Below are 22,423 nucleotides of genomic sequence, written 5' to 3'. Positions count from 1 at the left end.
AGGTACGCCGGTCCCTCGCCTTCGGTGTACCTGCCACCGAATTGCTGCCGAAGCCGCAGCCGCGGGACCAGCAGCCCTCCCGCAGGCATGCCGCCAAAGGCAGCCTGCCTGCCCCCCTCATGGCGACTGGCAGGCCCCCCCCACAGCGGCTTGCTGCCCCAAGCAGGCACTTGCTGTGCTAGTGCCTGGAGCCCCAGTGAAGGGCAAGGGAGGCTGCCCTGCTGTCGCTCTGCCCCATGGACACTGCATGGGGGGGGGCCCTTCCCCCTCTTTCACCCCAGCCCAGCCGGGCACCTCCTAGGAAGCCACCCTCCCTCCTAGCCCCGCCCCTTCCCTAAGCCCCACCCTCCGTCACCGTCTATGCGGATGTGCACTCTGATAGGCCCACGTATTGACACGCTCACCACGAGGAGCCAATCCGCTGCAGCCACAGCGCCCTGGCGAACAGGGGGCGGGGCGAGGGGCGGTGAGGGGATAAAAGGGGCCGTGGGTCGCTGACAGCCGCTCGCCGTCCCGTCCCCGCCCGAGGCCCGCGCGCCATGGAGCCCTTCGACCTGCTTGTGCGCAGCCCCACGCAGCGGCACCCGGACCTGCGCCTCCGCGGCGAGCCCGGCTGGACCGTGCGGCAGCTCAAGGCCCGGCTGCGCCGCCTGCACCCGGAGGAGCCGGTGAGGAGCGGACCGGCCCCAGGCCCCCGCCCGGGCCGCTCCTCCGCGCCCCAGCGGGCCGGGGGGGGCCTCGAGCCCGAGCCCGGGGCCGCCCCGCGTTCCTCGCCCCCGGCCCGGGGAGGGGGGTAGCGGGGACCGGGGTGACTGGGGGGGAGCGGAGCAATGAGGGGAGCGGGGGCCCCCCACGTTCCTGGCCCCTGTCCGGGGCTGTGACCTCCGCTCTCCGGTGAGCGCCTTTACCGGGGCCGCTGCGGGCTTCCCTGGGGAGACGAGTGTTTCCCCGCCGGGGAGTCCCGACCCCCCGCGGGGGGGCTTGTGGGGGTGTCGCGGGGTTATTGTAGGGTGGGGTCCTGGGGCTGTCACCCTCCAGGGCCCCGCGCTGAAGCCAGGGTGGCAAAACTGCCTCCCCCGGGACACCCTGTTGGGTCAGGCCCCTGCAGTTACAGCCCCCTGAGACTTCAGCTTCAAATAGCTGCAACCCTTAATTTCAGGATTTTTAAAATCCCACGACTGTGAAATTGACCAAAACGGACTGTGAATGTGGTAGGGCCCTAACAAGGAGAGCCGGTACTTGGGAGGCTTCCGGGTGTGGACACGCCTGCTTGTGTTACAGCAGCACTGTTGTCATTTCTATTGCATAAGCTACGTCGCCTCCCTCTTTAAAAACATAAATAAATAAAACACACTAATTACATCAGCCCTGGCTCTAAAGGTTGCACTGTTTAACAGGCGGTGGAAGTGTTCCTGCAGTGTAGCTCTAGCTTTGCTGATCCCAGGGTTTTATAAGTACAAGCTGGGCGAGGTAAAACTTTGTGTTAGACCAACTTCAGTTGGTGAGGGAGATGAACTCTCGAGCTTACACAGAGCTGAAGAACCTGCAGGACCTGAAGAAGAGCTCTGTGTGAGCTTGAAACAAGTCTTCAGCAGCAGAAGCTGATCCAATAAAAGATATTACATCACCCACTTTCTGTCTGTAAAAGTGTTCAAAGGTTCAGGAAACTTCAGCATCTTTTTCCTGTCTCTTTACAGTTTGATAATGTGAAGCAAAAAAGCTCCCTCCCTCCCTAACCCCCGGATTCCAGAACACCTGCTTCTGCATGGTTGGCTGGTTGCAAATGTTGCAGTGCAAGTCCAAATAGTTTGTAAATATGTTATGGAAATCAGTTAGAATACAGAAGCGAAACTCGTTCAGAATATGGGGAAATTGTTTGGGGTTTTTTGCTTTTTCTTCCTGTTCTGCTGCCGTTTAATGTTGATGTGGCTTACTAGCTTGTTGGATGCTGAAGTAGTTTGTATTTGGATTCTTAGGTTTTCCCCCAATGGTAACAGTATCTTACGAAGTGGCAGTATAGGCAAAGTAAAAACAAAAGTTTTAAGTTAGTGTTCCAGGCAAGACAAGGGAGTTAAATGGCTGCATTATTTTTATGTAGAAAGAAAATTTATCCATGCAATAACTATGAAACTGTTTGTTTTTTTCTCTGTAAGCATAAGATTCATTGAGAGAAATCTTTTGGACTTAGACTTAAAAAAAACAACACAGCTGCTTGTTTCAGTGTGAAATAGTATTTAGATCTTGTTTTTACTATGTCAGATATTCTGGTTATGGGTACTGTAGGAAACCCCAAAATAACTGTTCTCTATGCTTCTTAAGACTAATCAAATAAATAGACGTAACAATCCGTACAAATCTAAGTTGACATGATGAAGGGAGGCAGTAGGCATGCACTGGGCTTTCAAGCAGGGTGGCTTGATTTAAATCAGTTTTAATCTGTCAGTCAGCAAGCAGGAAACCTTGATTTTAAGTAATAGATTTTAATTGTGGTTTTGCACTCTAATTACTCTTCTAAAAAGGTTGATTCTTTTTGATAACCAACCTGTTGATTTTGTAACTAAGTACAGGCTTTGCACCAAGTCTATTGTTCTTTTGCTAAGGATACACTACATATGTATTTAAGCAATTATATGCATTAACTTTTTCTTTAGTTTCTTTTTTGCTTGTTAGGAAATGTTGCATAATGCATGTTTTTTGTTTTTGTTTTTTTTAACTTGTGATTTGTGTCAAGCTCTACTTGGATGCAGATTCAAATTCAACTAAAATATACATGATATTTAAAATAAATTTTATTTGTGCTGGAAACACAAATTCAAATAGCTTTGCTTTTAAAACTGATTTTTTATTAAACAAAGTAGTCTCTCTAGTTAGTGAATTTAACCTGATTATTTCTGTTGACTGTGTCCTTCAGGATTTTATAACTTAGGCCTAGTCTACACTGGGCGAGGAAGATCGATCTAAGTTAAGCAACTTCAGCTATGTAAATAACGTAGCTAAAGTGGACATACTTAGATCTACTTACCGCGGGTGTCTTCACTATGGTGACTCGACTGCTGCCGCTCCCCTGTCTACTCTGCCTGTGCCTCTCGCCGAGCTGGAGTACAGGAGAGAGCTCGGGGGTCGATTTATCATGTCTAGACTAGATCCGATAAATGATCCCCACTGGATCGATCGCTGTCCGTTGATCCAGTGGGTAGTGTAGACATACCCTTGGATCTCATCCTCTCTCAACTAGTTTTTATTCATAGATTTGAAGAGGAAAACAAGTTTTCCTGCCTTTTCAACTCCCAATTTCTAACTTTGAATGAACTGATGATTGAACTGAACTAGGTGAATAGACTGAAATGAAGAATATATTCTCTCTGCACCTGTGGAAGAGGCTACTGCTGTCAAAAACTATTTTAGCATTTCGGTAGACTCTAGTTCCAGGTGCTTAGACAGTGACTTCCAGTTTTCAGTACCTTGAATTTCTTTAACACTTGGCAGCAAACATCTATTGACATCATTTAAATACAATTTTGTATTTAAATGATGTCAATAGATTATAAATTTAGGCCTTAACTTAGGTTTTAAATTTCAAATTTAATTTTAAATGGATTTATTCTTTAGAACTAAACCTGCTTATTTAATTTAAATGAAAAAATCTGATTTATTTAAATCCATTTTTATCCACCCTGCTTTCAAGTGCCAGATGATGGACAATCTGAGCAAATTCCATGCATGTTGTGAAGATGTGCTGCTGTGGAAAATGTTATCTTTCTGCTTAATGCCCAGTGTCAGTGGAAGCCTAGAGGTCTTCATATGCTGCTTTGGGTGTTAAAATGGCATTCATCAGAATTGGTCAGATATATTTATGTAACAATCCTGTAAGGCTGGTTTTTAGTAGTGGTGGTAGGACTCTTGCTTTGTAGGCTGGCAGAGCTGACCTTTTCCTGTAGGAAGGGGAACATAGGCTCTCTTGCTCTGGGGCAACTCCCAGTGACTCTGTGCTCCAACTGCAGGAGGATTTCTGTGTAAACAGCTGCTCAGATTTACTGGGTGGGAGATCATGTGAATTGTCACAAGATTAGGAAGTGCCTGCAGTGCTGCTCAGGTTGGTTACTATCCCAAAGCTCTGCTTTAAGGAGCGTAGAGAGGTTCCTTTTTGCCAGGATTGTGGTGGGGACAGCAAATATTGAGTTTCTGGCCTGTACTACAAAATTCCTATACCGGAGCAGTTGTTTTATCCTCGTTCTGTATACATTTGTCTAAATCTCTATGGTATTACAAATTTTGCATACAAGTAATTGACTGAATTGATCTTTACAAGCCAAATTCTTCTTTAATAGAGATGCACACAACTTCTGTTCAACTAGGGAGGGGATGGGGGGAGTAGCATTTCTGATTTGTGTATCTGACAGCAGTGTTTGGCCTCTGGTGTTTATCAGTCAGCTTTTACGTACACAGCTTTTCTTATATGAAGCAACTTTTTTTTTTGGCATTTGAATGCATTTGACAGATTAGTAATCAGTATATTTTTGTCTTCTCTCAAAGCCTGAAGAGGACCAGAAGCTGATTTATTCTGGGAAGCTGCTGCTTGACCACCTTTATTTGAGAGACGTGCTGACCAAGGTATTGTAATTACATGTTTGTGGTAGCTGCGCTGCAGTATCAAGTGAGGTCAAATAAAGTTTTAATAGATAAAACAAAATGATTATCAAATGTCTTGACTTTTATTTTAGCAGGAGAAGTTTCATGCTCTTCACCTGGTGTACCATTCAAAGGATCTGCCAAAAATGAGAGAGACCAACACAAAGGTATGTTAAATTTAGACGTTTTCTGCATTAGATATTGAAAGGATCAGCAAAAATCTGTGGAATGCGACCTAGTTTTTTAATTACTGTATGTTTGTAAAGGTTGATGATTGATAAAGCAGGGTGGTGAACCTCATGTGTTATGGCAGCATTCCTTCCGAGTTGTAATAGGGCTGGGGGAAGGAACACTTACACATTTGGAATAAGTACTGTAATCACAGAGCAAGGATTGTTTAAGTTTCAGAACTGATGGCACCTGAAGAGCTCTGTGGAGCTCAAAAGCTTATCTTTCACCAACAGAAGTTGGTTCACCCACTTTGTGTCTAACTTGTCAAACCTCAGTTTCTAATTGTTTGCATAAACTTGAGTTAACATTACTGCCAGAGGGGGGTGAAATGTTTAATCGAATGTAATTTAGATCCATTAAATAGCTAGTGACCCCTCGTATCACAGACTCTTCCACCAATGATGGACACGGTGGCTGGGCTGTATGCAAAGGGTGAAATTGTGGTGCCTGTTCCCCCATGATTACTAAGTCCAATCACACTAGTGGTTATGCTCATTAGAGGGAGAGGGAAGTGATTACTGTTTGAATAGGGAATGTCCATCATATGAATTTTGCTGGGATTTACTTTGGCAACAGAGCTTCAAAAACATATGGCAGAGGAAATTGAAACTTAAATTGAAATTCTAATGCTTGTTTTTAATATGTATTGATTTAGTACACAATACCATATGATACAATATTTTATTTCTGAATGGAAGTTAGGTGATTAGTGCACAAGCTTCATATCTGAAAGCATACATTTCCACCCTTCTTTAAATCAAAAGTGAACAGCATACAGTATGTCCTGATTCCAGTTGGATATTTCACAACACACATGGCAGAGATCCTTGGGACTAGAAATGCTCAGGTATTGCATTTTGATTAAGGTGCATTGTCCTGGTTCTGTAGAGCAGTTTGCAGAGCAGCCACCCACATGCTGCTAGAACGTAAGACCTCATTTCATAAACTCCAAAATTAGATACACATTTAAAAAAAAATTCTCACACTAGTACACTTACAAGAAGGACAGATGATCTTTGCTCTTAAAGGGGACTTGCAAAAGTATTAAAACAAAACAAAAAAAACTAACAACAAAAAGCTAAAGACCCAAGGAAGCTTTACATTTTTTATTCCTCTTTTTAAAAAACAAAACAAAACAAAAACCCAAAACACTTAGATCTTGTCTAAACACACCACCTCTACCATTTTAACCATAGCAGTATAGTTAAAGTGGTTCAATGATCTAGTATGGATGAACGCATTTATACTAGTATAAAAATGCTTATACTGATATAACTTACTCTTCTGTGGGAATGGAATAGTTAAAGCAGTACAGCTTGTGTTTAGACAAGCACAAAGTTACCCCAGTTTAAGTTAGTGCAACTATGTGTAGATAAGTCTGTGTTTTCCAGCTATCATTTTTATCCAGTGCAGGATCTGTATTTCTAATCCAAAAAAACCCATAAGTAAACCAAAACTTTAAAAAAACATACTCAGACCTTTGCATATGATGAGATGATTGGGGGAGTGAAGGAAAGAATCTCAAAACTATTTTCCTTTCCAGGTTACCTTTAAAGGAGTGTTAGAAATAAAATATGTATGGAAGGGACTGGTTATAACAATGGCTATGACTATTAATTGGTATTGTGGTAATGCCCATTGTCCTAGATCTGTACAAATGCACAGCAGTTTGGTAAAACTTCAAGAGAACGTTCAGTGCATCCCCTTAGCTTTGCAACAGAAGACTTTTCTCAGATACTGTTCTGAATCAGTTCCAATATTAACTGTATTTAGATTGACGAAACCAATCAACAGCCAAAGACTGTTTCAGCACCTGGTCAAGATCCTTCTGTAGCTTCTTCAAGTGATGGCTTGAGACAGAGGGAGACTTCCTGCAACCAGCTTTCTACAGGGGAAGCCAATACTAGGTAATTATGCCACACATGCCAGTAACTTGCTGAAAATGTTGACCATTCATGTTCAACTATGTTCGTTTGTGGGTTTTTTTGTGTTCGACAGTCTGTGTTGCCATACCTAATGTTGTAAATGTCAGTGGACTATAAGCCATGTATACTATTCTTCTGGATATTTAAGTGGACACTGAAGGGATTAAATGGATGTATGCCTCTCCAACCGGGGGTGGGGGGGGGAGTTATCTTTACTGTTACATGTTGAAAAGTAGAATTACTGTTACATTTTCATGGAAATATGAACCTAGGAGCTTCCATGTTGATTCAAAATTCTTACTCAGGTAGCCCCTACAATTGATTTCTCCTTTGTTACGAAATAAATATTTTCTCCCAGGAATTGCTGTCTCCACTATTGAGCTTCTGATGGTTAGATTGAGCAGGCTTGCTTTTCTCTGAGATCATAGTACTACTTTCTGGGACATTCCTTAAGCATTGCCATTTTGTTTGAATGGACCTGAACTGAAATTAAAAGCTAAATATCAGATCATTTAATCAGAAAGATGGTACTTGGGATGCAGTGTTAGTAAGACTATCTTCCTGTCCCCCCTCTGATTTCACAACAGCATATTTTCGGGATGAAATGTAGATTTCTGCATTCATGTTCTAATAAAAATGCTTGCAGTATTTCAAGCCCAGATTTAAGGTAGGATATACTGAAAGTGTGTGGTATATGATGCTTTACCCCATTATAAGATACAAGCAAACAGCTTTTGCGATGTTGTCTTTTTTAATAGTACAAGTAGGGAAAGACTTGGAAGTGGGCCTGCCTGGTCTTTTGTAAACAAACATCCTGTGTTTTACCCTTTCGATAAGGATTGAAACTGCTCAGCATCCCCATGGTGTGGCTCCTGGGTACTCTGCATATACCACTTACAACATACTACAGATGTCCTGGTTTCAGCAGATTTATGCAAGACAGTACTACATGCAATAGTAAGTTTTCGTTTTTGTTTCCTACTCTTCCTGGGAACCTTGAAATGTTCTAACTATTTCTTAATGAGGGAATTTTTTTCCTTCCCTCAGGTGTAATGTAGTTGAAAGGCATGTTACTTAGCCTTTAGGATTCAAATGTCTGATGTAAATATAAATACTGTATGTGGCTCCTAAAATGTAATAGGTTTAGTTTTACTTGCAACTTTTTGCCTAGATAAAGCTAAGCGCCACAAAACTTGATACAGTTACCCAGCCTGGTGCAGGGCCTAAGTACTGAGGTTTTGAAAGATTTCAACAGTGGAGTACTGAAATAAACCCTTCATATTCCAACTTTACGAAGATGGATGTTATCCCATTTTACAGAAGGTGAAACTGACCCACAGCGTTGAACTTATCCCATCATGTGGCATGTCATTGGCATCAACAGGGCTGATTTCTGTCACAACTTGCTGCTTCCTAGTTGCACATGAATCTAAGATTAACAAGTTTTTATTCCTGCCTTATTATCCTTTTCAGAGCTTGACAAAGTCTTGCTGCTTTTATCTTCTTTTCAGCTTGGCTGCTGTTTCTGCTGATAGATCACCTACTCAAAGGTCACAAGAGATACCAGTGGCACCAGTTACAGCTCCAGCTCCAGCCCCTCTTCCAGATGCATTTCCTGCACAAAACCTGCCTGGAAACCATAATGCCCCTCCTCAGCTTAATGCAGGGGCCAATCAGAATTTGCAAATGAATGCCCAGGGGGGTCCTCTCATGGAAGAGGAGGAGGAGATGAATCGAGATTGGTTGGACTGGCTTTATTCGGCAACCCTGTTCTTCGTTTTTGTCAACATTATCTACTTCTACTCCAGCCTCAGCAGGTTCCTCATGGTTATGGGCGGCACAGTTCTGATGTACCTGTAAGCATGCATGTCTCATGAAGTAAACATTTCAGTGTTGACTTGTCATTCAGGTGACTGCTCTTTGGAGCAGTTTGTCTGCACTGTGGTAGTCTTTGTTGTACTCAAGTCTCTTACAGTTCATCTGTGCGTCAGTTGTATTAGTTTAACTATAGTCATAGTTAAAGCAATACAACCCCCTAGTGAGGGATGCATTCATAGTGGTATAAAAGTGCTTTTACTTGTGTAACTTGTTCCATATGGGATAGGAAGGTGCTAGACTAGGATAGGACACCTTTATATTGGTATAACTGTAGCCACACAAGGGTTTATATCTGTATCACTGTAAGAAATCACATTCCTAGCCAAAATAATTGATACTTTCCAGTGTCGAGCAGGTGTATCACAGGATCAGCAAATCTACTACTGTAACTCTTAGCTCAACATTTTTGAGGGGAATTCTTTAAAGTCAAAGTTACAATAAAACATCAACACACTACATCATACACTACTGGTTCAGGTTAATATTCAAAGAACATGGCTAACAAGTGTACAGTCATGTGCAACCATGTCTTTGGTAGGGGAATTGATCCATACCTTTATAAAAGATGTGGCTAAGCATTTTTACCATGGTGGTTGACTGCTTGTAAACATGCAAAACAAATTTGAATGCAGTGTAATCCTTAGCCACTTTCTTGACTAGAAAAAATGCAACTCGTCAAACTGACCGCTTTTGCTCTGAATGGGGAGGTAATTTGTAGTATCATAGAATCTCAGGGTTGGAAGGGACCTCAGGAGGTCATCTAGTCCAACCCCCTGCTCAAAGCAGGACCAAACCCAACTAAATCATCCCAGCCAGGGCTTTGTCAAGCCTGACCTTAAAAACCTCTAAGGAAGGAGATTCCACTACCTCCCTAGGTAACCCAGTACTTTGTGAAGCTGCTCAGAATTTGTGCTGATCTTCAAATAATTGTCGTTCTCCTCCTTTACATGCTTGGATCAGTTGTGACATTAGTGTAGACCTTTAAATTGCCACAAGTAGGCTTAAGAGTTAACGCATTCAAACAGAAGCAGTCCACGGGTAGCGTTATTTCCGGCTGTCTGCAGACTCAGGAAGGCAGCACTGGATTACATCTGGTCAGTATTTTGAACTTTATCTTCAGAGCCACAAGGGTAGAACATCTTAAAAGTTTACATTTTTGGCGTACAAGATGCAGCCACTAGGGAGGGGAAGAGATTAGTTTGCCAAATGGCCACACATTGGCCTGTTATGACCTCTCTTTGTGAGCCACACAGGATGAGGGAGCAATGCCAGCATCCCAACTTCAGTTATCCTGTTAGGACAGGGTGGGTGTAGGGAAATCCAAGGTACGGGGGTACATGCTGCTGCTTTAGAAAGGAGCACTCCATCCTAGTTCTCATGCTACACGCTGCAGCGTCTGCTCTAGCCTGCTGGGGGCCTGATCACAACCCCTTAGGCTGTGATGGAGCAGCCTGTATAGAGCTGGTTCCACTGCTGCCTCTTGAATGCTATGCTGTGCCTTGCTGCCATACTGCTGGGGGGTGGGGGGTAGGGATTGTGGCGGAGAAGGTTTTTTTGGGAGCCTTCCTCCAGCACCTCAACAAATCAGAATTTATCCCAGTGTCTTGAGCAAACTGTCTACTTGTGTGTGCATATTGGAGTGTTTTTGCTAGGCCTGAAGTGTAGCAAGGCAGGAGTAACCTTTAGCTAACTGGTATTCACAATGAGTTCTTGTCTTCCAGGCACCACGCTGGCTGGTTTCCATTTAGACGACAGCCAGTTCAGGCTCTTCCAAACGATGTTCTTCCCCAAGCTGCGATAAACCAGGACCAAAACAATAACTTACAGGTATTGGCTCAATATTTGACATACAACAACAGGAAGTCCCAGGAAAGGGTTTAGTTTCCATTTTCCAAACATTTGTATCACTCTAGATGAATAGTGTTCTCTACAAAATCTTCTGCTGGAAACTTCTTTTCCTGGTAAAATACCTAATCTAGCCTTCTTTTCTCACTGAGTCCTAGAGTTCAAGGCCAGAAGGATCACAGATCCTCTAGTCTGACCACCTGTATTTTACAGGCCACCAACACCACTCAGCCACTCTCATGCTTAAACCCAACTGCAATTAGACCAAAATATTAACAGCCTCCAGGAGACTGAATTTATTATGTGCCACAGGCAAAGAACAGGAGGGATCTGGTTAATTCCTGCTCTGTCTGGTTGTTACCACTGTAATATGTATTCTGATACTTTGATTTCTATGAAAGCAAAAGTATCTTTCCTGTCATATGTTAGAAATATATTTGGTTTTAATACTTAACCCTGGCAATCTCCTGGTATTTTGTAGTTGATGCATTTTGTTCCAGAAAATCCCCACTTGGCCAAGGACTACTGTGGCTGTTATCAGTGTAACAAGCTCAACAATTTTCATATTTTAGGAAGAGGCAAATATTTGCAGTGCTTGTTAACACTAAACTACTGCAGCAGGTGAAAACAGTCCCACCATAATCTGTCTCAATTACAAGTGAACGGCTCTCATAATTGCAGATAAAACTTGAATGTGTATGAGTCTTAATCTGGTATGGAGGGTTGTACATAATGTTTCTCTCTGTATATGCCGTTAATGGGACATGTTCAAGTTGGCATTTTCGTTTGGTCTTAGTACTTGGTGTGGAATTGTGCTTTTGGTGCTGACCAATTTACAACTATCAGAGGGGTAGCCGTGTTAGTCTGGTTCTGTAGAAGCAGCAAAGAATCCTGTGGCACCTTATAGACTAACAGATGTTTTGCAGCATGAGCTTTCGTGGGTGAATACCCACTTCTTCGGATGCAACTTCGGATACCCACATCCGAAGAAGTGGGTATTCACCCACGAAAGCTCATGCTGCAAAACATCAATTTACAACTAGAACATCAAAGTATTTTTGAGACTCAGCAGCTTGTTTTGGTGTGTCAGATGCATTGTTCCCACTTGTAAATATGTCCTAAAATAGTTTTATTTAGCACAGGACAGTCTTGGCCCTCGTGGCAATGGTGGGTGGTTTTACTGTGTCTTAGCTGTGTTGTCTCTTGAGGTGTAATTCTGGGACAATGGGTAATAAAGGAGTGAAATACTGCAGTATAATCAGGGCTGTTAATGAGTCCTTTACGTTCTTCAGTGGAAAGGAATTAAAATAGCTTCTTTTTTTAGAAAAGAATCTGGCTTTTAGAATTTGGTTTTCTTAAAACTGTCCCCACTTATGAGAGAGACTTTACATTGGCAGGAGGAAAATGTAGGTGGAGAAGCTGAACCTGAGGCTGTTTCTGAGGAAGGAAGAGCTTTACCAGAAAATCAGCAGGACAGTCCTTCATTTATGAACACAGCCTGGCTTTTCTTCAAGACTTTCTTTGCATCACTGCTGCCAGAAGGGCCTCCAGCCGTGGCCAACTAACTGATTTTGATATCGACGTACTAGCCCGTCTGTAACTCCAGCAGATTACTCTTCGGTATACCTGACTAGTCTGGACACCAACTCCAAAGTTAAAAGGACAAGTATCAGTGGGATTTCCCCATCTTATAGCAACTAAGCAACCTGAAAGCTGCAAGAAGCCTTAAACCTTTACAGCATATAGACTAAAATGTACTGTGCTTTCCATGTCTTCATGCCAAAGAACTTCAGTGTGCTGTATAGCGGGCATTAAATTAGAGGGCCTAGCATTGTACAGCAGTGCCCTAAATGCACAGACAGTAAGCAGGTGTGTCGGAGATGTAAGAGAAGCAGATTGCTTCTACCAGTGCTATTTGATTCCTGTTGGAATGTTTCAAATGCTGTTTAAATTACACTGAGTGTAGTATCTCATATATAAAACAAGGAACTGCTGTTAAGTATTGGCAGACTTTTCTAGGGAAGACTTACCCTTAAATTGCTTAAAGGAATGCAGTGCTTAATCTTAAAAGAAAATGAAGACAAATCATGTTTTCTCCGTAAATTTCCTGTGGAGGACATACTGTGTAATACAGTAATTACCTACTTTGTCAGAAAACGAAAGATAACCAGAGCCTTTGATAAACAAGTACACCAAATGGATCAGCTGAGTTACAGGGTGAATTTCAAGTTGTCAAAATCAGGTGTTTTTTTTGTTTTTTGTTTTTTTTAAAACCATTTAAAGGTTCCTTTTCTGGCTTGAAAATCCCAAAGCTTCATTCATCTAGAATTTAGTTGCACTGTGCATCTTGTAACCGCTTCCAGGATGCTCAATTTAAGTAGCCTAGAGGTTCTATATTCAATCCATTTAATTTTGTGTAATGTTAGACCAATGCCACAATCACTTTCTTGCTGTCAGCTTGAATTCAGAAGGGCCTGTTACCTTTGTCAGCTAGAACTTTCCGAATCCCAGAAGTTTGTGACAAATGGCTACATTCCTTTTGAGATGTACGGAAAAGAGTCAACTAGGCTTCTGCATCCCAGCAAGCACAAGATTGCTCCAGAACAACTTTCATTGTACTCATTTCTTCCTTCCGGGTGTTCCCTTTAACTTCTAATATTTTCAAGGGCTTTGTTTTCGAGAGCAATCAGTTGTGTGCAGACTTGACCACAATCGGAAAACTGCCCTGTGCAACTGGATGGTGTGCACCTAACTTGCTGTCTGCATAGCCAGTCACTAATTGCATGTATACATGAACGGAGCCTTTGCACATTTTAAAAAACTAGATTTACTCCTCAACAGCCTATAACTTTGTTTCCCAATGTGCCTTGGATGGCTTCTCTTTGCACAAACAAAAGAAGTTGAAGTTACAATGGTCAGACAACTTGTAGCTGCTCCTAGTAGTTGTGTAGGCGTTCAGGAAGTTGGCCTGATGTATGAGGCTCCTTTGCCATATGCATGGGTTTGCAATGCATTGTTTTAGCTCAGGGATCATGTTTTATTGTGAAGTAAACATCTGGGTTGGGGTTTTTTGGGGGGGAGGGGAGGGGAGAGAATATTGTGTAATTAACATCTCCTCAATAATGCTACTTGTAGATGGAAAAACTGCATTATAAAGCTTTAAAGCAAATGTCTTGCCATGCTAATGTGCATGAACTTGTTCTGTACAGTTGACCATGTAATTACTTAATCTGAAATTCTTAATCCTGTTCTTTCCACATATTACACCTACCCATTAAACATGGTTTAATGTTTCAGTGTTTTATCTACTGCAGTTAAGCTTTTATTCATTCCTTCTCATAACAAATTAGCTTGAGATAAATCCTTCACCACTGCATAATAGAGTTCCTGTTTCAGAAACTTGCAGCCTCAGTGGGAAGTTGTCACTCCTATAAATCTGCTGAGGTGGCAGTGAAGAGGAAGGTAAGTAAAGTAATACACCCACTAACAAATCCCTTTTTAAAGCATGATTATCTGTATCCCTGAGAGGAGTGAAGTCTCCATGCTTATTGTTACAATGTAATGTGCCTGAAAAAACCTGTTTCATATGTATATAATATTGCAGTAAGGCAAAGGGCCCCGTTAATAAGCAAGATTATGTTTGGAAAGACTAATTGTGGTGGAAAATGATGATTTCACTAAACACACAAACTACTGAAAAAATATGTCCATTGATAACTGAACCTTTCAGATGGAAACAATAAAACACTGCTTAAATTTAGACTTTCCCCTTTCTGTGCATAAAACATCGAGTGACATTTCTCTTAAAACAGCTGCCTCTGCTGTTACTAGAGCTGGTGCTCCAGGCAATTGTGCAGTATTCATTACACAGAAAGTTGAAGAATCAGCCATAGGCATCCCAAATTGATTTGATCAAATTGTCTACCCCATCCCTAACATAATTTCCTGCAACTGAAAGTTTTAAAGTGATAAAAACTAGTGGAATTATAATAAAATGAAAATTTGCCAAGCTTATGCCAAATTCAACTCTATTGTATCAGCTGACAGTCCCTCTCCTGAAAAGTACAACCCAACAAGCCCTCATTGATAAGGGGGGTGGGGGGGAGAGGATGCAGTTAAATGTATAAGTTGATTAACATGCTGTATTCGTATCAATTTTTCTCCACCCATCAAACCCTTCTGGATTGATTTTTTTTTTCTGTTGGGATTGTCTCAGGTGCTTTGAAGGAAACAGAGGGTGGGGGCCAGGCTGAAGAGTTCTGGGAGGCCAGCCCATGTGTAGGGCAGGGAGCCAGGAGACTTGTAAAAGATGCTGAGAGAGGCTAATAAATGGGTGGTTAAGGATAGTGATGGAGGAGCAAGGTCAGGCTGCGAGATAGGTCTGGAGGGGCTGAGTAGTAAAGGTCCTAGAAGTCTGATGGGGTGAAAGGAGGGAGCTAGTGGTGGGATTGAACAGAGGGATGTGTTGGGGGGGGGGGGGAGGCCTATGTGATTAGAACTGGGGTGGGGAAGAAGGATAGTCCAGAGGTTACTGCACTGACAGGAGTTGGGGAGCTTTGGCAGCAGAAAAATGGATTGATTGTGGAGGAAGAAGCAGAAAGATGTGAAAACTGCCTGCTTGAGGGAGGGAGAAGTTGAAGATGAACCATAAATTTATAGGCAAAAAATTTTTTATACGTAATTTAGGCTTTACTGATGGGTCCAACAACAAGCTGTTCAATGATAACTTCTCGCTTTATCTGTCTCTTACCAACTCTATTTCAACCATTGAAACAAACAGCAGCTCAGGCGTGTAGCTTTTCAACTAGCAGCCTGGCTGCAGGCGAACACCACAGAAAACAACACACGTGTGAAAGTATAAAAGTTGTAAATAGGGGGATTGGCCACAAGGTGGCAGAATGAGTGAACTGGTTTCCATGGCGCTCTGCCTTCCCCCGTCTGTCACTACTTTGCCAGCAGGGAACCCAGGGCAGGGACCTCCTAGGTTCTGGGTTCTAAAATTATCTCAGGCTTTTGTCTTTCCAGCTATTTTAAAGTGGTGGTTCATCAATTTAGCGAGTGTGTAAAACTGCAATCACAATGCTGGTGCTCGCCTGGGCTGTTCCCCATGGCACAGGAACGAGGAATTTAAAATCAGACTGACTGCTGCTCAGGCCTAATAACTGCTCCTAGCTAACGGCTGAGAGTGGTCACAGAATCATTTCCTCTCAGCTCCTGCTGCTGGTAACATTTTTGTCCCTCCAGTGGCATTGAGAGGGAAGAGCCTCAGCTGGTGGGAATTATCATCAGACATTTTTCTCCAGCTGAGGATCTATCCTGCTTCCTTCAAGTATAAATGATTGGGGATGATCCAGGCCCAGCATGGTTTAATTTTTACCAGATGCCAAAGCTACTAATCCCCTTTAGGGAAAAGCCACACTCAGCTTATGGGGGGAGGGATAGCTCAGTGGTTTGAGCATTGGCCTACTAAACCCAGGGTTGTTAATCCAATCCTTGAGGGGGCCATTTGGGGACTGGCCCTGCTTTGAGCAGGGGGTTGGACTAGATGATCTCCTGAGGTCCCTTCCAACCCTAATAATCTATGATTAACACATGAGATGATCTGGGAGATAACCATGGGATCTTATGATGCTGTTTGTACAGAGGCACATTGTTGTGCAGAGTTGCTCTCTAAAGTCTAATCTGAAAAACTTTCATAGTGAACTCCTTCAATCTCTGTGTGTCTCACTCAGAAGGATGAAAAACCAGGGGGTCTGAACCTGTATGTCTAAGGAGTTTGGGCTTTTTTCATCTGATGTTTAGTTGATTGACCACTTCTTCCTGTTGTGTTTTGCCCCCTTAATGAACACTTTAAGCAGGCTGTCCCTGCTGAGCAGACTACTCAAGCCAGAGAATGTGTTAATTTGGCCAGAGGGGTGTTACTAAAATTTGATGATTCTCTAAGCCACCTACTTTCCATTAAACCTGAAGAGAGTTAGATGCTTGAATGCTCCTGCCTCTGTTGAAGAATTCAATCATGGATTTAAGATGCTGAGCAGTGCTAGCACCAAGGATTCAGACATCCTGGGTCAGACTTCCCCAAATCACGAGACTGGCTTGAGAATCAGGAGAGTTTAAAAACAATAAACGCTGAGTTCTTTTCATGGGAGAGTCTAATAGAATCCCAGGCCTCCCAGAGCTTGAGCTTTAAGGAAAGCACCAAGGCAACGAGACTTGGGATAAAATCATAAATTGGCTGCACTGGACAGTTGGCCAGTAAATTCCTTGGCCTAGCTGGAGTCTCCTTTGAGTTTCACAAGGCCACGCCCTGCTCGAGTGCTGAATCTTTGGCAAGCCAAAATAGGCAGAATTTTCCCTGCAGCTCTGAGCCCAGCTCCCTTCTCCGGCTTCCAAGAGCGGAACGGGGGTGAAAACCTGAATGGGAGCATAGCCTGGGGGTAAGTGGTTATCAGTCACTTTGATCTGTGGGCTTCCACCCTGCTCAACACGGACAAAACCTGTTCTTCCCCCACTCACCAACTCCGCAGCGTCCTGCTGCCGTCCTCTCCCAGTGGCTCCAGCTCAGGCTCTCTTATTCCTTGGTCCCCCTCATCTTGTGGGATGGGGTTGCTCCTTTGTGCCAGGTGCTAGCAGGAAAAGTAGCCAAGAGGCTGGGGGTTGACAAAGCAGGGGCCTCCGGGGCTTTATCGGATGCCTCCTGTAAGTTGCTTTTCCTGTCATCGCTCTCCAGGTCAGACTTGCTACTGGGGATGGGGAGAGTATTCAGAAGTGTTTGCCCTGCAAACAGCAGCTCTTGTGCACCGTGATCGCACTATTGTGTACAGGGCTGGGCCAGGGTTGCAGGAGGATTTTTTGGGGCGCTTTTAATCTTCAATATCATGCAGCTGGGGTGGAGAATGTGATCTCTGTGCCATTACTGGCCTCTTGCTGTGGGTGAGGCAGTGTCCTGCTGCTTCTCCTGAGGTCTGTGAAAAGCCACTAATATAGTCAAGGTTTTTTCAAGGCCCTGTTCTCCATATAAGCAGGTGGGGGAAAGCGAGGCAGTTTTGTATGCTTATGTATAGCCCTTTACACAACGGGCACCCTGTGCTGTAGGAAAATATTATTATTCCCATTTTACAGGTGGGAAAACGAAGGCAGAGAGGGGAAGGGACTTGACTAAGGCCGCAGAGGGAAGAAGTGTCACAGCTGTGATTAACATTCAGGAGTCCCTTCTCAGTCTTGGGTAATCAAGCTGCCTCTCATGCTGTGCTGCTTAATGGAACAGCCGCCTCACCTGCTGGGAGGGAAGTGTCTAGAGCAGTGGTTCTCAGACTGTGGGTGAGGACCCCAAAGTGGGGCTGAAACTGAAGCCTGAGGGGCTCAGGTTACAGGCCCCTGCCTGGGGCTGCAGCCCTTGAGCTTTGGCTTCTCCCCTCCCCCACTCGGGGTGATGGGGCTCGGGCGGGCTCAGTCCCCCCTCCTGGGGTCATGTGGTAATTTTTGTTGTCAGAAGGGGGTCGCGGAGCGGTGATGTTTGAGACCCCCTGGTCTAGAGCCATGGTTAAGAGCCCAGGTTCCATTCCCTCCCACGGCTGCAAGCTGGGCTCCCCTTTCATGGTGCTCAAAGCCCTGGCTGTTGGGGGGGATCCTGACAGTTTCAGGGAAATCCATAAAGAAATGGCCGGAGAGTTAGACTAGCAGGGACACCTCGACTAGGGCTTCAGAATCAGGAGCCAGATCTCCTGTCCCCAGTGGGGTATTTGGAGCTCCAACCCCCATCGCTGATAACCCTGGGGGTGGACACTGCCAACTCCCACCCCCACTAGTATAAAGGTCAGAGCCAGGCATACTGCGCAGGGCACCAGAGATGCTACTTTGAAAACATTCACATTCCATGCGAGATGCAGAGCCGTGGCCAATGGGTCGGCACATGTGGGGAACTGTACCTTTAAGGGGCTCTGGCAAGAGCGGCTTGGATATGATTGTCGTGCGTGTCCCTAGAACATTAAGCGATGCCGGCTGTTTAGGACGCAGACCCTGACCGAAGTGGAGCGCTCTCTGCTCCCATGGCTCAGAGCGATCGCTGAACACCACAGCACTCGCTGATCCGCTTTTCCTCGGAGGAGGGAGCAGGCCCAGCAATGGTGGGATGCGTCCAGCTGCCTCAGACGCTGCTCGCGGGTGAGTATTCTGATCACCCAGCATCCTTGCGCCTTCCATAAGCCAGGTTTGTCTAGTCTGGCTATGCTGGCGGGCTCAGCCCTCCCCCATCTCCCCAGCCCCGCAGCAGTAACGAAAGGAGCGCTGAGGTGAGGAATGGAGGGTCAGAGAAACTGGAGGGGGAGAGAGCAGCAGATCACAGAGTCCCTACCGCTGCCGGCCCCCAGAGCTGACGACCATCTCAGGAAACAGACGCAGTGTAGCAATGAGAGGATCGCTCCGATGTACAGAATTTAGAGCAATGGAGCCAACAGGATAACTAAACAGTCTGAGTATACATCCACACCAGCGGCCTGACAGGTGACCAAGGCCCAGGCAATGAAGTGCGCGTTCACACACGAATGTCTTTCAGAGGAGACCTTACAAAGCCAATTCTCACCTCCAACACGCTACAGAGACACTAAATGCATTAGCCCCGCCCCCCTTTCCCCTCGGAGGAGTGTGATTATCCCTAGTTTACAGTTGGGGGAACTGGCACAGAGGGTAATTGATGTGCCCAGAGTCAAAGTGCAGATCGGTGACGGAGTCAGGCTCGGCGTCCCATTCCCAGGCCCTTACCCTCCCTGCTGGGCATCCCGCTTGCGTTGGCGCAGGCAGCCTGTAGAAGCGGAAGCGTGATCTTGTGGTTAAAGCCCTGGGCTGGGACTCGAGAGCTAGCTCCAAATCTTGACTGTGCTGCAGTATCCTTGGGTGACCTTGGGGAGTGACTTAATTGCTCTCTGCCTCAGTTTCCCTTCTGTGAACGAGGATGATATTCCACTTCTCTCACTTGTGTCTATTTAGTTGACAAGACATCCTGCTAGGGGGCAGGGACTGTCTTGCACTATGTGTATGTGCAGCACCTAACACAAGGGGACCCTGAGCTTGGTTAGGGCTTCTAAGTTCTACTGTAATATAAGCCCTCGACAGCTGCAGGCCCCCTATGTCCCGATCCCATACTGCCCGCTCGTGCCAGTGGCACAGCAAATTAATGCCAGCAAGGCCAAATGCTGCTTTTCATTTTGCTTGTCCGGCCCCACTGGAGCAAAGGCAGCTGAGTGGGCATAACGGGGAACAGAGCAGGGACTGGATACGATGCTCCCATTGTGTGGCTTGGCAATGGGAGGGGCGGGGAGAGGAGAGAAGTGTTGTACCAGCTGCAGCCCTGCGTTCCAGCCTCCTGTTGTTGCATTCGGAAAAGCTCTGGCCTCCCAGTTCCTGCAGGTCAGCGCCCGCTAGTGAACCTGTAACGGTACAAGGGGGTTTCTGAGGCCGCTGCCATTGCCAGCTCAGGCTGCCTGTTATTAAAAATAGCCAAGGACTAATACACTAAAGCAGGTTTCAAAGGCAGCAGGGAACAGGCCAGTGAGCCAGGCCAGCAAGACACACACAAACTACGCTCTCACGTCCGGGGTTGGTGCCCTAACCAGTGGACCGTCCTTCCTCTCAAACAGCTGCTCCTGAGCTTGCTCTTGGAGCTGGAGGCTTGGAGACGAGGACACCAGAAAGACCAAGAGTCTGAAATCTGAGCCACTGAAAGGGGTTGTAGGAGACGTTTTTATTAAAGCCTTGTCAGATCCCCCGGAACACTAGGGAGGAAGATCATTGCTAGGGATTCAACCCCGTTGTCCTCCCTTGTAAGAGATGAGAAAGGTCCCACTCCAGTTCCCTGAGTCTTCCAGAAAGTGCTTCAGCAAAACGAGCGACTCGCTATTCCTGGCGTTGCTGAGGTCTGACGACCTGCCCTTGGCACGTACCGAGTTCACATCTGGGCACAAGTCTAGAATAACGTTGCAGTTCCCTTGGAAGATGCTCCCCCCAAACCGGAAGAGTCAATGCCCCTGGGACACAAGACTCGAAAACTGGTGCTGGGTTCTGCGATTTACACCCCCCAGTACTAGCGTGAGTGAACCTAGCTCAGTGCATTCATTGCAGATGAACCCCCCCCCCACACACAGTGGCGGGGGCTATGCAGCCGCTCTCTTTCTGTATCTGTTTTTATACCAGGCATTTGTAATGTTGTGCCCCTGAGTGGGTTGTTGGCAGCGGGAATTAAACCTGGAACTTCTGGTTCTTGCAGCATGAGCCTCTGTTGCCTGAGCTAGGAGACCCAGCTCTGTTTCAAGGCTTGTCAACGCCCAGGTGTCCCAGATGCTCCCCGGAGGAGTGAGTGGGTGGGTGGTATGGGCTCCCCTCCTCACCCTGGTGTCTCCGCACGTCCAGCGTCCTGCCGCACAGCTCCAGTGGGATGGCTCTGTCACACGGCGGTGTGCAGCCGATGTCTGTGGCCATCGCTTGGCTCTGCAGAGGGAGAGGGTTCTGATTAGTACGCCCATCGTGAGAGCAAGTACAATGCAACCCCATCGTTAGGAAGAAAGTGAGGTCCTGGCTAGCCGGGCATTCCAGGAACCCAGCACGACTTTCCTTATCATTGAATGGCTGCGGTCTTCTCTGACCTTAGTTTCCCTTTGCAGGGCAATGACCGCGAATACCTCCGTACCAGAGACTATTCACTTTTTCAACTCAGGATATCTTTACAGAAAAACAAGCAGACTAGATTCCCTTTGGGCCCGCACCACCTTTGACATCCGAGACACAGGAATTCCCCAAAGGAAATTCTGTTCCATTTACAAACTCCAGCAAGGAAAATCCTGACCAATCAAAGAGACCAGGATTCAAAAGGTTAGCCCCAGAAGCGTGAGAGACCTGCCGTTTGGGAAGAGAAGTGAAACGGACCCCCTCGGCTCCCCAGCAGGCGTACGAGGTTCTAGCCGTGGTGATGACATTGACTCCTGCAGTGTCACTGGGACAAAACGTCTTTCACTGCACTGCGTGCTCCATAGCACACTACTGTGTGCTAAGTGAAGTCATTCCTGGATGCTATAGGCCTATGCCATATGGACTTAGGTCCCTGGCTTTCGGCACCTAAATCCAAAAACTTTTAGCCTCAGTAACTTACCCCAAGTCACTGTCCCAGCCAGTGAATAGAGCTGAGGAGTGCTTGGCTGCCTGTCCTGTGCTAAAACCTGGAGATCACCTCTCTCTGTTATTGTTGTGGTTAACCTGAGCTGCTGTTAGGGTGACCAGATGTCCCAATTTTATAGGGACAGTCCCAATTTTGGGGTCTTTTTCTTATATAGGCTCCTATTACCCCCCGTGCCGATTTTTTCCACACTCGCTGTCTGGTCACCCTAGCTGTTGTGCTAATCCTCCCAACGCCGGCAAGTGATTAGCATCCCCGTTCTACAGATAGGAACACAGAGGCACGAAGAGACGTGCCCAAACCACGCAGCGAGTCATCGACAGAGCTGGAGCTCAAATTCAGTAGCATACGACACTAGGGTGAGCAGACAGCATGTGTGAAAAATCGGTACGGGGTGTGTGTGTGTGGGGGGGGATAATAGGAGCCTATATAAGAAAAAGCCCCAAATATCACCCTATATGACGCTGAGATTCAAGGGTTTTGTTCAATCGTCCAGAGAATGCTGCCTCCCATGAAGAGTGTGACCAAACCGCATTCCAGCATACGTGCACCATGTGATGTGGAGGGGGTGATGGGGCAGGGGGCACCGGTGAAGGGGAGGCCTTTTGAATCCGGATGGTACCTTTGGAAAAGCGCTTAGGATGGAAGGTGCTACCTGAGGACAAAGCCAACTCATAGCTGTAAAATAAGGATTCTCTCTCTTCTAAGGGCAAACTGTCAAGAGGTGATGGGTAAACCTCTGAACTGTCCC

The 22,423-nt window shown here is 45.6% G+C and overlaps 1 protein-coding gene across 2 annotated transcripts; it reads left to right on the top strand.

Moving 5' to 3' along the window:
* Positions 1-459: 459 nt before the first annotated feature.
* On the top strand, positions 460-13,812 carry HERPUD1 (homocysteine inducible ER protein with ubiquitin like domain 1). 2 transcript variants are annotated; one of them, XM_039503640.1, is made up of 8 exons: positions 460-668; positions 4,534-4,611; positions 4,725-4,796; positions 6,634-6,767; positions 7,623-7,742; positions 8,297-8,641; positions 10,385-10,490; positions 11,906-13,812. In XM_039503640.1, exons 1-8 carry the CDS (start codon positions 540-542, stop codon positions 12,071-12,073), a joined length of 1,152 nt encoding a protein of 383 aa, XP_039359574.1. In that variant the 5' UTR covers positions 460-539; the 3' UTR covers positions 12,074-13,812. The 2 variants fall into 2 exon arrangements, with proteins under 2 accessions (XP_039359574.1, XP_039359573.1); XM_039503639.1 differs by having other exon boundaries at positions 461-668; positions 4,722-4,796.
* The last annotated feature ends 8,611 nt before the right edge of the window (positions 13,813-22,423 follow it).

This window comes from Mauremys reevesii, linkage group 16 (assembly GCF_016161935.1).
Source record: "Mauremys reevesii isolate NIE-2019 linkage group 16, ASM1616193v1, whole genome shotgun sequence".
NCBI lineage: Eukaryota > Metazoa > Chordata > Testudines > Geoemydidae > Mauremys > Mauremys reevesii.
The sequence above is the reverse complement of the archived record's forward strand: the minus strand, read 5'-3'. Positions and strand labels throughout refer to the sequence as shown.